Genomic DNA, 15,122 nt, shown 5'->3' on the forward strand with positions numbered 1-15,122 from the left:
GTGGGCCTAGTGGCAAAAACAAGGTCTTTAATCCGTCCCCATAAATAAAAGTCTAAAACAGTTAAATCTGTTGCTATCCAATCTACTCTTAAAAGAGTAAATGCTTGCATCGAAAATGATGGGCAACAATTTGAACATTTAGGCAGTCATTAAGACTAAGTAAGTAGTTGCTTTTATTTCTTTGTTATATTTTATAGTGTTGTTTGTCTTATTGTTGTTTTAATTAATTATATTCGCTTACATTTGGAAAATGTTTATTTGTTTTTCCATAGCACACTACTTTTCCTTAACTTCGTTTACCGGTGACAGTAACAGTTATGTTTAAAATTTACACATTTCTTAAGACATCTCGAGATAGAAAAAAGGTATCGACATGCGGTTTTCGGTATTATGTTGCTAATTTGGTCTAATTTTGTAATACATGATTAAAAATGCATAGTTGTATTTAATATTTTCCAAAGAAAACTAGATTTCTGAAAATAATTAAATAACGCCTCTCAACTTGCATATTACTTATTAGGCTATTTCGAAAATAAGACACTTACATTGACGAAAAAGAGTTGGTCTTGTTGTTTTCAACAAGACCAAGTATGCAAAATTCGATTTAGCAGAACCGGACTTTTTTCGTAACAAGGTTCCCACTCACCCCCACCTCTTATTTGCAAAAGGTAGACTTAAACTTGTGAAATCAAATATGCGCAGAATTTTAGGAAGAATACGATGATTGGATTTCCATTGCCCTTTCATTAAGTAAATTATTAAAATTTTGATTTTTTAATTTTTGATATTCAATTACGCCCTCTAGCGGTGGACCTAGAATTATGAAAATAATTTCCAGGCTTTTCCCGAGGCAACTTTTGTTATAAATATTTTTTTCTCAAAGCTGTACTATAGACGGTTCCTGAGATATGGCCGAGAGCCATTCTTATTGGGACACCAGGTACATAGGCCTTATTCGTGACTTCGTGTTCCTTTTGTTAACCTAATAATAATGTAGGTAATAAACATTTTATTAAGAGGAAACAGTAGCGATCAACAGGTAGCGAAAACGCGTTCCAAGATTGCGGCTGTAATTTTGAATATTTTTTCGAGATATTTGGCACACGTATTCGTAATATAATAAAGAATGGCGGTACAGAGCCCAATTTGAAAAATATATTAATATGTGGAAATTACTCTGTAATGAAATACAATATTAAAAAAACCAACCTGTACCGCCATTAAGAAGAACAAAAAAATACACTTTCTTCAAATAAACTTTTTTATCCGATGCCTAGATTTTGTGTCATTTTGGAACTACTAATGAAATAAAAAATTTTAGTAGTTCCAAAATGACACAAAATCAAGGCATCGGATAAAAAAGTTTATTTGAAGAAAGTGTATTTTTTTGTTCTTCTTAATGGCGGTACAGGCTCGTTTTTTTAATATTGTATTTAATTACAGAGTAATTTCCACATATTAATATATTTTTCAAATTGGGCTCTGTACCGCCATTCTCTATTATATTACGAATACGTGTGCCAAATATCTCGAAAAAATATTCAAAATTACAGCCGCAATCTTTGAACGCGTTTTTGCTACCTGTTGATCGCTACTGTATCACCTTAAGCAAATATTTTATTTTATAGGTAGGCGCCAATGCTGGAATAATCGGAATGACAAAAGAACATTTAGGTCTTGCTCTAGCTCTCTCAGTACCTGTCTTCGTAGTAGTTACCAAAATTGATATGTGTCCTGCCAACGTCCTTCAGGATAATCTCAAGATGTTAGTAAGGATACTGAAATCGCCTGGTTGTCGAAAGGTACCAGTTATGGTCAAAACTTCCGATGATGTGGTTTTAAGTGCCACAAACTTTGTATCTGAAAGGTAAGTAAATAAAAGAATGTGTGTGTACTTTGTACGCACGTAAGAAGTTATACTTCTATTATATGATTTCAACGAAATAAATATACTTTCAACGGGTTATTTGTATTTTATTTAAAAATTAAACTAATTTTTACTTACTACTTTCCAAAATTTTTTATTAAAACAATAAGAAAAATAAAAAACTAGAAAACACACGGATTCGAACCGGGGACCTCTCGATCTCCGGTCACATGCTCTACCACTGAGCTATACTCCCTTTGCTTCGACAGGTTACAAGATTTCTCATACATACTGACAAATTTAATAGACCAAGTGAAGTATACAAAAATACTTTAAAATATACTTACTATTGTTATAAAATATCTTATTCCCGAGGAAGACAAATCCAAAGACACAAAAATTATAATAAATATATTTACTAAAAACACTAATAATATATTATTTTCACGCACACCTCATTTGCGCTACATAAAGATGTAGCGACTAATATCAAACTGTCGGTGTGCGCATGCGCCAGGGAATGTAAAAATTCACCCTCGTGCCTAAAGAAGTATAACTTCAAAAATGTTACTGTTCGATTTGAAATAAAAATTGTTTTCCGGGGTTATATGCCGTGGTTTGAATTATTTCTTTCTAATTGATTAATATTTAGTACTTTAGTAATTTAATAATAAATATTCAGTAACACAATAATTAATATTTGGTAGAAGCCTCATTATTGTCAATACAACTTTGCAACCTTCTATTCATAGATAGCACTAATCTCTTCATGTTATATTCAACAAGCTCCTCCCATGCCTACGCAATTGCTTCCCATAGTTAAAATTCTAGTCCGTGGCCTAAGGTTTCCTTCATTTAATTTCTTTGTCAACTCTGCCCACGCATTTTCGATTGGGTTAAGATCTGGACTCCGGGAAGTCTGTGCAGTGCATTCTCAAACAATTCTACTCGTATTGGGGTAATTGTCATGTTAGAAGATGAAGTTGTTATTGGGGAATTTCTGGATCACTGCCAACATTATGTCCTCTATGTCCTCGAGAATATGGTTATAATCCTGTTAATTTTTGTTCTATATGATAACAAACGCCCCTGTCTTAATCACTTATCCATCCCCATAAGTTGACCGAAAATCCTCCACTATTTCTTAAATGATGAGCATACCGTTCTTCAAAGCTATGATTTCTCGGCCTATAAACTCTTATTCCACCATTGCTATAATTATGATTGAAACACTTTTTCACCGGAAAATGTAATGTTAAACCAAAAGTTGTGTTCACGGTTTATGAATTCATCACAAAATGCGACTCGTCTCCTTTTGCGATCCTCAATCAAAAAAGGTTTCCTTGCAGTTGCATAATTTATCAATTCGCTTGCTTTAATCCTGCCACATGCAGTGCGAATGCTGCATGGAAACGTCTTTTCGCTAGCTTTTTCTTTAGGCGCTCCTCCTTTAGGATAATATTGTTGCTCTGTGGAGATTTTCTGCTCTGTTGAACCACCCAACCGTGCTATACCTAGACTCGAAATGATCCATCCCATCTTTGTTAAATTTTCCATATCGTCGCTGATTTGCAAAAAGGTGCCAAGTGACATTTTATTCAAAAGAGGAGTTATGTGCAAAAATGGTAGGTACAAAGGTTCTACCTATTTTGTAAAAAGGGGTCAAGTGAATTACTTATTGTTGTTGAGATAGTCTCATAATTTTTTGGTGCCAAGTAACATATTTTTTTTAAACTGGTTGTGTAAAAAGGAACTAAGTTCCACTTAGTAAAAATATAAAAATGTTACTTGGCCCGTTTTTGCAAATCAGCGACGATATGCACATATGACTCACACTCAAATCTGCAGCAACTTGTCTTAGTGACCAAACCTATTCGAGTTTGACAATTGCTCTTGTTTTTTTGATTGTCATTCAAATGTATTCTAGAAATCTTGGACGCACTTAATAGCTTTTTATTTTTAGGTTTGGATCACGCGTATGAAAAAAAGTTGATTAATAGCAAGCTGAAAATATTTGTTAATAGCTTGAAGGTGTCTAGTCGAGCAAACTTTGATGTATGGGAACACTGGAACAGGGGAAGTTTTAATTGTGGAACAGGTTAAAAATTTGGAACGTCAGACCACGAAAACGTCCCATGTATTTTGTCGGGCAGAACTTCCAATTGATTTGTTACCCTTTCATTAAACTCTCATGCAAAAATCAGACTGCTATTTGTCACCTGTTATAATTCCTGTCATTTGACATGTTCTACGTGTTCCACTCATTAAAATGCCCAGTTGGTGATAAATAGCAGTCTGATTTTTGGAGGACAGTTTACTGAAAGGGTAACAAATTAATTGGAAGTTCTGTCCGACAAAATATATGGGACGTTTTCGTAGTCTGACGTTCCAAATTTTTAACCTGTTCCACAATTAAAACTTCCCCTGTTCCAGTGTTCCTATACATTAAAGTTTGTCCGAACATTGGCGGATCCAGGGGAGGGCGATTGAGGCGATCGACCCCCCCTCTCAAACTAAGTTATACAGGGTGTCCAGAAACTCTACCGACAAATGAAGACAGAAGACTCCTCAGATAATTTTACGACAATTTAACCAAATTCACCTAGTCCGAAAATGCTTCCTAATAGAGCTAGCGAGCTCTTTAAAGATGGCGTCTTGTAATTAGTTTTTCATATATATCTCCAGAACGCTTCTAGTTAGAAAAACGAAAAATGGGACGCTTATTTATCTTCCAGAGATAAACCGATTCATACCGTACCGGTCATAGGCGTCCGTTTTGGGTAGGACAACGGTTATTTTTTATCGCATACCTTTTTTGTCTTTAAATTTTAAGCATTTTTTACTCTGGAATATTAAATTTTGAGGTATACTAGTACTAAATTGTACTCCTGCTTTAAGTCGGTATGACACTTTTTCTAGAAAAATCGATTTGAAAATTTTTCGTCTCTTGAATTTGAAAAAAAATTTCAGAAAATTTTTCAAAAATAATTTCAAATTTTTTTTCCCAAAAACCGACGTATATGACCGGTACTAGAAATTCGCAATTAATGAAATCGATTCATCTTTGGAATATAATTAAACGTACAAGTTTTCGTTTTCCTAAATAGTTTTTTTAAATTCTTTTTTTGAAATCTAAAAACGAAAAATTTTCAAATCGATTTTTCTAGAAAACTGTGTATCCTCTCGACTTAATAAAGCAAGAGTACCTTTTAGTACTAGAATACCTTACAATTTAATAATCCAGAGTCAAAAGTGCTTAAAAATTAAATACAAAAAAGTTATGCGATAAAGTAACCGTTGCCCTACCCAAAAACGGACGCCTATTATCGGTACTAGAAATTTGTAATGGATTGAATCGATTTATATCTGAAATATAAATAAGCATACCAATTTTTGTTTTTCTATATAGAAGCGGTCCGGAGATTTAAGAAAAACTAATTACCAGACGCCATCTTCAAATAGCTCTAGCTCCCTTAGGAAGCATTTTAGGCGAATTCCCGTTAGGTGAATTGGGTTAAATTGTCTTAAAATTATCTGAGGAATATTCTGTCTTCGTTTGTCGGTAGAATTTCTGGACACCCTGTATATAAAGATTATAAAAACATTCATTTATTTTTATAGAAATTTAGTCAATCGGCCTCCCCTCTTGACGATGAGACACCCTAGACACTGCTAGACACCCTAGACACTGCTAGACACCCTTAAGCTATTAATAAATTTTCAGCTTGCTATTAATCAACTTTTTTTTCATACGCGGGATCCAGGGATATTATTTTTCAATACGCACGGAATTTTTGACAAGCGCTTTCGACATTTAGCAAATCCGTACGACACTGAAATTTTACAGTATGTATTACAATATAAAAATGAATGTGTAAACTGTTCAGTTACCGCAGCTGTACCTTAAGAGAAAAAGTCCGTGGTAGTTCTGAGAACCGTTGTGGCTTCGTGTCATTGCAAATTTGTTTTAGTCCGCCAATGGAAAAATTGGCAGTCTTTTTTTAAACTGTACCCTGTTTTTAAACTAGGCTGAGTAAACTCAAGACAGATTCACACCCAATAATGTCACAAGAAAAATCACCAGATTCATCGTCTTTTTTTATTCATGTGCCTTCGACGGTAATCCATAAACATTATATTACACTAATACGTCGTTAAAGAATTCGAAAAACAACTGTTTTTAGAACTCTAGCGAGTAAAATTTATAAATGCAGAGTAAAAACCTAAAAATAAAAAAAAAAAAAATTAAAAAACTTAGGCGTCGAAACGTTAATAAAATAATTTTTTTGGTAAAATTGTGGCTTATTTCCCGTTGAAAATAGTTTATTCTAAAAATTAAAGGGATAACGCAGAAACCGCAAGAAATCGCCGATATAACTTAATTAACCTATGAATTTTAAATGCCAATAGTGTCAAAATTTCATAATTTAGTGGAGTAAACTTGACTGCGGTTGGACCAATTACAAACAAGCATTACGGTGCGGTAAATTTGAATTACTCTTCCTAGTTTAAAAACGAGGTATAGTAGACGTTTCTAATGACTCTGTCACTATCTACAGTTAATGTCTATTGATATATGTTACTATTGATCTCGTCTTTTGTAGGCTATGTCCAATTTTCCAAGTTTCCAATGTCAGTGGAGAAAATTTGGAGTTATTGAAAACGTTCCTTAATTTACTTACAACTAGAATGGAGTATCATGAAAACGAACCTGCCGAATTCCAAATAGATGACACATATTCTGTTCCAGTAAGTATAATTTTTATCCGTGAACTTCTTTTTACTCTTGCTCATTATGTAACAGTTATTAATCTTATAACAATTATAAATTTTACCTGGAAAGTTTAAAGGGTAGTTTCACTATGGTTTATTTTTTAACCAAGAGGAGTAAACTAAAAAGACAGATTCACACCCAAGAAAGTCACTAGAAATATCACCAAATACATCTTCTTTAGTTGATCATGTCGGCCCTAAACGGTAATCCAAAACTATTATATTATATTAATGCGTCGCTAAGAGTTCTAAAACCACTGCTTTTTATACAGAGTGTCCCAAAAGTAGTGGAACGGTCGAATATTTCGCGAAATAAACATCGGATCGAAAAACTGAAAAATACGTGTTCAATCATTTTCAAAAATCTATCCAATGACACCAAACACCAACCCCCACTATACCCCCTGGAGGTGGGGTGGGGGGTAACTTTAAAATCTCAAATGGAAACCCCTAGTTTTTCTTGCAGATTTGGATTCGTTACGTAAAAGTAAGCAACTTTTATTCAAGGCATTTTTTCGAACTGTGGATAGATGGCGCTATAATTGGGAAAAACGATTTATCCTGATACCGTTGACTGATAAATATACTGGAAGATACGAAACTAAATGAGCGTTTATGTACGACACCAGTGGTTTTAGAAATAGATGGCGTTAGCAGCTTTCTAGGTACGAGATTGAATTTACCTGAGACAACGATGAGACGTATTCAGGTAGCTTTGGTTATCGGAATTTGGGGTCGGTCGGATCGACCGGATTATAATAAAAATCATTTATTTCTTTTGATGCATTTAAATTTGAGTTCTCATTCAACGATAACAATGGCAATATTTAAAATAATTATTGGAGTGTACCTATGTATTACTTTCTAAAATCGTTTTTAAATTAGCAAGAATAATAATTGTAGTTGTAATTTGTCTTTTAATTTGAATTCTTGAAACAAATCATTGAATATTCTAAAGTTTATTTAATAATTTTATATAATATATATAATAATATAATTTATTTAATAAAAAATTTATTTAACGAGAAAAATACTCACTGGTTGATTTTAGATATTGTACATTTCTTATTAGCCTCATAATATCGATAAAAAATTAGGTAGTTATTTTCGTTAATTACAGTCTCTTCTGATGATTGTATATTTTGTTTGGAGATATTGCAACCGTATTTATTTAAATTAAATTGACTTAGTAACCCGCTCGACCACTTTAAACTCTTCGAGAGAAAAATGGTAAGGACTCGTAAATTGTTGCAATCGTGATTTCCTACAATTTCTTCCAAGTTTTTTCGTGCGGTCGATATTTTCCGAGTTAGGGGGAAGATAGTGACTAAGTATAATTATTGAATTATTTATTATTAACTTTACTTCTTAAAGGTAAAGGTATTTCTACGTATTTCTACGTACTGTATTTCTGCGTAGGCGTCCACCGTGCATTGTATTGTCAGGTGAGATATTAGATAGTCACGATTACATTATTCTATTAAGAGTAATTTCATTAATATCATTTGGCGAATATTACCCAGCCATGACATCTTTTTCTAGACCTCTCTTACCCTCTATGTTTCCTTCGAGTTCCAGTTGCCGACAAGTATATACCGTTCTCCTCGCAATATGTCCCTAAGTATGTCCATGATATTTTAAGCATTCAGTGCAGGCACCTCATTTCAAAGACTTCAAGTTTGTTAGTGGAGCTGGCCTTTATTATCCATGCTTTCATTCCATACAAGAGAACAAGCCAAACGTAACACTTTAGCGTATTGTATCTCAGGTTGAAACCCAACTTTCAGTGAACAGTCATAAGAGTTTGGAAGTCGACATCCCATTGTTTATGAGAGATATCTTTCATTAAGTTGAGCCCATTTGAGCTGACAGTCGGAGTGAGTGTATATTGTCTTACCAAGATAAGACGATTATCCAGTTTTATTCCCAAGAAGTTAATCAATTCTGAATAATTTATTGTAAACTTTTTAGGAACTACTTATTCAACTTTTGCTCTCAGAACGAATTTCGAATAAACAATACGTTCTTCAGACACAAAGATCAACAAAAATATACATTCAAAAATACAAGAGGACACAGATCCGATATTGATTATATATTGACCAACAGAAACATCCACCATTCTCAAGTACTAGACATAAGATGTTTAAGTGCAGCTAATATCGGAAGTGATCACAACCTAGTACTTGGAAAAATCAGAATACATCTACAAAAAAACAGGAAAAAAGACCCTATTGAATGTGAGACAAGAATAGAGGTAGAACAGCTACAAGACTTGTCAACACGAGATCTATACCAGAGAAAACTGCAAAAAGTACTGAACGAAAACTACATAACACCAGATGAAGACATAGAAGAAAGTTGGAGGAAGATTAGAGATAATATCAAAATGGCAGCAACGGACGCACTTGGAGAACGTAAGATAAGTATTTAAACATATACGAAAGAAAAGGAGAACACCATGGATCTGTGAAAAATACTAAAAATCTAGCTGGAATACAAATTCAAAAGAACAAGACAAACATATGAAGAATATAAAAGAGTTTGAAATGAGTTAAACTCAATAGTAAGAAGGAAGAAAACAGAACATTGGTAAGCATTTTCAAAAGAGATGGAGGACGACTTATACGGGATGCAAAAGGAAATGTGGAAAATGATAAGAGGTCAAACAGCAGAGATGAAGGAATTGATAGAAGTAAAACATATTGATACAAATACATGGACAACTTACCTAGAAAACCTGTATCAAACAGCTAATCATGAAGAACTGAAAAACCAGGATTAGAATCGGATGAGCAAACAGAAATTAAAGAGGAAGATATAACGAACGCCTTAAAACAGATGAAAAATCGAAAAGCACCAGGGAAAGGTGGAATAGCTAATGAACTTTTAAAATACGGAGGAGAGAGACTTCACAAAGAACTGAATATCCTGATAAGTAAAATAATAACTACAGGAAGAATTCCAGAAGAATGGAGTACCACTCAGATGATAGCGTTATTTAAGAAAAGTGATAGGGCAGACCCCAGTAATTATAGAGGGATAAATTTACGGAGCACGGTACTGAAACTCACAACAAAAATACTGATGAAGAAAATAATGGCGTGCATAAATATATCGGTTGAACAACAAGGATTTAAAAGTGGAAGATCATAACGATGCAGTTTTTGTGATAAGACAAATAGCGGAGAAATCATTAGAATATAACAAGCGAGGGTTTTTCTGTTTTATATACCTAGAGAAAGCGTTTGATAGAATACAATTAAAAGATGTGATACACCTACTATATAACAAAATTTACCACTGGATATTATAAAACTGATAGAAATTTATGTACGAAATAAAATAGGAATGAAAGTCAATGGAATAATAACAGAACCCATATAGAAGCAAACACAGGAATCAAGCAAGGAGATTCACTAAGCCCTTTACTGTTTAACATAATGCTGTATGCAATAATAAAACAAGTAAAGAAAAAAAGAGGGCAAAAAATGGGCGATAAAGAGATAAAAATACTCTGTTACGCTGATGACTCCGTGTTAGTAGCAGAGTGCAAAGACGACCTACAAAGATTACTGCACGAATTCAACATTAACGCAAAAGAAATGAATATGAAAATATCAGCCCAAAAAACAAAAAGCTTAGTAATATCCAAAGAACCAATAAGATGCAAATTGGACTTAGACAATAAAAGTAAATACCTGGGAATTAATCTAGCAGCCGACAATAATATCGAAGAAGAGGTTAAAGACTAATAATTAAAGCCAGTAGAACTGCCGGATGCCTAAACGACACAATTTGGAAAAACAAACACCTTAGAGTGGAAACAAAGGACCGAATATATAAGTCATTTGGCTGAAGTTATTAGACCAGTTATGACTTACAATGCCGAAACAAGACCAGATGCAAGCAAAATACAAAGACGTCTGGAGACCAACGAAATAATAATAATAATAATAATAATAGCTTACCTAGTTTTTTCCTGTGGGAGTTTTTTGTCAGTTCTTCTATCAGGCGCGGCCCCCTGCGAATGGGGGATGCTTTCTGGGTATTCGTAGCGCCAGTACCCAGAGAGTAGCAGGGATACTTGCCGTGGAACAAAAACTGACACCTGGCAGTAGGTATAAAATGCACACCCATTAATATGGAGAATTATGGTTTATGTTTAGGATCGCTGCCTGGGGATCGCCAGGGCACGTCTGGAGCCGGCGCTGGACGTGACAGCATGCGGGACGTCGGTGGCAGGGTGTTGAGGAGGCGGGCCCCTGTCACACAAACAGCTACAGCCCAACAACAACAACAACCACAAGCGAGCCAAACAACAGCAAGAGCTCCACTCGCTGAAGGTGCTGCGCTGGAACATCAGCCGGCGCTCACTCAAGCGGGACGACCGAGGCAGCGCATGAAATGGACTGTGTCCATTAACGAAAGCATTTTGCGCTTCTATTTTAAGGTGACAAACCTCGGTCAAGAAACTATCGGCTACAGACAACAGCTGTATGCCGAATTCTGCAGGGAGTACCCAGATATTCAAGTATCGGAGCAAAGAGTATCAGATCAATACCGGGTAATCATAAGAAACAACCTTATCCCAGAGACTAGACGCAATACGATCAAAAGCGAAGTCGAACGGGAAATTAATAACCAAGAGCTAGTTATAGATCAAGTCCCTAATGCAATTCTTGATGAGCAGATTCCTGAGATTCCTATAACAGAAACTCAACCTGACAATACAGAGCAGGAAAACAACGAGTTGCGCGATAGTCTAGCAAACGAAATGGCTCGTGCTGTACAAGAGTTTAATGGAACAAATCCACTTAGCAGACCACCGCTACCACGAATAAACTCTTGTAAGAAACTAGGTGCGCTGTTACAAATTGTGAACACTGAAGTCCTACCCAGCTATGTCGTAGAAGCCCACTCATTGGAATATCTGCATATGCTAATCTTGCAGCAACAGCAATTGCTAATGTAATGGGCGTTAAGATCAGAACACGACGGGGTACTAATAACGGAAGGACTTGTAACAGAACTGCTCCTGGGGAAAAAAGACTTCTCGGAAAAATTGAATTACTGCGTAGGGATATTGGTCAAGTAACAGAATATATAAGAGGTGTAACAAGTAGAAAAGTCATTAAGAGAGCTGAAGAAATAATGCGGAGCACTGCAGGACACGCGAGATATGATCCAGAAAATAACACAGCCCAACAGTGTCTGGATACATTAAAACAAAAACTCTCCGTCTATTCAGGTCGATTGAGAAGGTATAAAGTTAGTAACAACCGAAAATGTGACAATGCACTTTTTGAGAACTCTGAGAAGGCGTTCTACCGAAAACTCAATTCCACCGTAGAAAGTGTCGACAAGTCTTACCCAAGCCTAGAAGAGATTCATGAGTTTTGGGGAAATCAACTTTCCACACCAACTGCTCTTAACAACAATGCTGGCTGGATAGAAGATACGACGCACAACAGTCGCCACTATGTCACAGCTAATTACGAACCATTCAATACCGATGAGGTCTCAAATATCATCAAAGAGCTTCATAACTGGAAATCTCCTGGACCAGACGGAGTTCAGAACTTCTGGCTTAAGAAGTTTTGGAGTGCTCATGAGTGCTTGTTAACATTAATTAATCATGTTGTTTCTAACCCGCAGGAAATACCATCATTTCTAACTCAGGGAACCACTTATTTAATACCGAAGGATCAAAATAACACCCAAGATCCAGCCAAGTACCGCCCAATTACTTGTCTTCCAACTTTGTATAAATTGGTTACATCCTGTATAACCCGGCGTATCTACCAACACTGTGCTCTAAACAATATCATAGAGCCTCAACAGAAAGGATGCGCTAAGGGTTCTATGGGTTGCAAAGAACAACTGATCATCGACTCAGTCATTTCTAACCAGGCATTCACCAAAAAAAAGGAACCTCTTTACTGCCTTTATTGACTACAAAAAGGCCTTTGATTCAGTGCCGCATGAATGGCTTATAGATATATTGAGAATATACAAAGTCGATGATAACATAGTGACTTTTTTAAGGCATATAATGACAAGTTGGAAGACTAAAATTCACCTCCAAATACCTGGTGAAAACAATATAGAAACGGAAAATATCGCAATCAACCGGGGCCTGTTTCAAGGAGACTCGCTGAGTCCATTATGGTTCTGTTTGGCTATGAACCCTCTATCACAGCTATTAAATTCCACTGACTCAGGTTTTAGCATTAAAAACAACAATACTGTAGTAGCGAAGCTTAATCATCTGTTGTATATGGATGATTTGAAATTAATGGCTTCTACTCGAGACAATCTAGAAGAAATGCTAAAAACAGTAGAAACATTCTCTAATGATATTAATATGCAATTTGGACTAGACAAGTGCCGCGTTTTAAATATAGTCAGAGGAAAGATACAGCCCGGTGGATTCGATATGCAAAATGGCCAGAACATCGAGGCCATGGGTGAAAACGATATATACAAATATCTTGGAGTAAAGCAGGCGCGGAAAATTGACCATAAGCAAATGAAAACTGAGATAACTACTGAGTTTATACGAAGGATAAAACAGCTGCTTCGTTCACAGCTTAACAGTAAAAATTTGTTTAAAGCACTAAACACCTACGCTTGTTCCGCGCTTAGCTATTCATTTGGTATTGTTAAGTGGACAAAAACAGATATAGAAAATCTTCAGCGAAAAGTACGAACACACCTCACAAAGGCACAAAAACACCATCCTAAAAGTGCAGTAGAAAGAACGACATTACCACGGAATCTAGGAGGAAGAGGGCTTATGGATATAGGTGAGCAATTAGATAAACAAATTGCTAATTTAAGATCTTATTTTCAGATGCAAGCTGAGACATCTACTCTACATCGCGCTATTTGCGCAGTAGATGACACAACACCGATCAAACTGAGGGAACCAGAAATGCGCATAAACCACCTCACTAAAGACGAAAAAATGCGCACCTGGATGGGTAAACCTCTGCACGGGCGACATCCCAATGAGGTCAGCCAAGACTATGTCGACAATACAGCGTCGAACTATTGGTTGACATCAGGAAAGATGTTCCCTGAAACGGAGGGTTCATTACTGGCCATTCAGGATCAGGTTATACCAACCAGAAATTACCTGAAATATATCATCAAAGACCCTCAGGTTAAAAACGACAGATGCCGATATGGATGTCAAGCCCAAGAAACCATCCAACATCTTACAGGGGGCTGCCAGGCATTTGCTGCAACTGAATACAAGGAACGGCATGACGCAGTGGGAAAAATCCTCCATCAAGAGATAGCTATCAAGCTGGGACTTCTCCAAACGGACCATCTCCCGTATTATCAATACGTCCCCGAGAGTATGCTTGAGGATGGCAACTACAAGCTATACTGGGACCGCACTGTGCTCACGGACCAAACAGTGGCACATAATAGACCAGATCTCGTACTAGTTAATAAATTAACAAGACAAACAACACTCATTGATGTGGCGATACCTAACAACAATAATCTACGTAGTAAATTTACTGAAAAGATCGCCAAGTACAGAGATCTGGAAATTCAAATACGAAGGCAATGGAGAATGCAAAGTACCCAGACGATACCGATTATTATGTCTACTACTGGAGTCATTCCGAAGACCTTCCTCGAAAGCATAAAAAAGCTCGGTCTAAATGAACACCTTTATAAGACCATGCAGAAAGCTGTACTACTCGCGACGGCCAGATGCGTACGAAAATTTCTGGGAGAAACTCCAGCATACCAAGTCACCTAGGGCTCGATAACACGGAAAGAGTCCCACCAGAGCTCAATCCTTTTGATACCGTAGGTATCTGGGATGAGTCAATTTTCCCCTTAGAGGGAGTGTGAGCCGTATGGCTAAGTCTGGATAATAGCTTTATTGCCCAACAGTTTCCCATTTATAGGACAAATACAGAAAAAAAATAATCACATAATTCATTAGTATAACATCTACAAAGTAATAGTAGAGACCTAATCTAAGTAAAGAGAAGCCATTTTTAACAAATCATTAAGTGAGCACGAAAAAATATCACAATAATTGCAAATACTAATTCTTACACATGACAAAAAGAGGCGATTTAACTAATATATTTGTTCTTGCTCTTGGACACTTAAATAAAACGTTTGATCTAGATCTAACTCGAGGAACGTTGAAATTAATTTGTGCTAATAAATCACTACAGTCAATACTGTTATGTAATAATTTATACAAAAATGTTAATGAACTAATTTCTCTCCTTAATTCTAAACTAACCATGTCAACTCTACAACATAATGTATTATTATCACATCCACGGTTAGGATAGATTCCATCAATTTTAAATATCAGATATTTTATAAGTTTTCTCTGTACTTTTTCAATATCTTTTGTATAACAATTATATTTAGGATACCAAACTATACTGCAATATTCTAATTTTGGACGTACTAGAGAATAGTATAATAATTTTAT

The 15,122-nt window shown here is 35.7% G+C and overlaps 1 protein-coding gene across 5 annotated transcripts in view; it reads left to right on the plus strand.

Moving 5' to 3' along the window:
* LOC114338965 (GTP-binding protein 1) overlaps nt 1-15,122 on the plus strand; it is a 71,794-nt gene that overhangs the window by 26,562 nt on the left and 30,110 nt on the right. For all 5 annotated transcript variants that reach the window (XM_050644158.1, XM_050644163.1, XM_050644159.1 and 2 more), the window contains exons 6-7: nt 1,629-1,867; nt 6,472-6,616. In XM_050644158.1, the coding sequence (XP_050500115.1) occupies nt 1,629-1,867; nt 6,472-6,616 (384 nt within the window). The remainder of the gene's footprint in view (nt 1-1,628; nt 1,868-6,471; nt 6,617-15,122) is intronic.

Source organism: Diabrotica virgifera, chromosome 2 (assembly GCF_917563875.1).
Source record: "Diabrotica virgifera virgifera chromosome 2, PGI_DIABVI_V3a".
Classification (NCBI taxonomy): Eukaryota; Metazoa; Arthropoda; class Insecta; order Coleoptera; family Chrysomelidae; genus Diabrotica; species Diabrotica virgifera.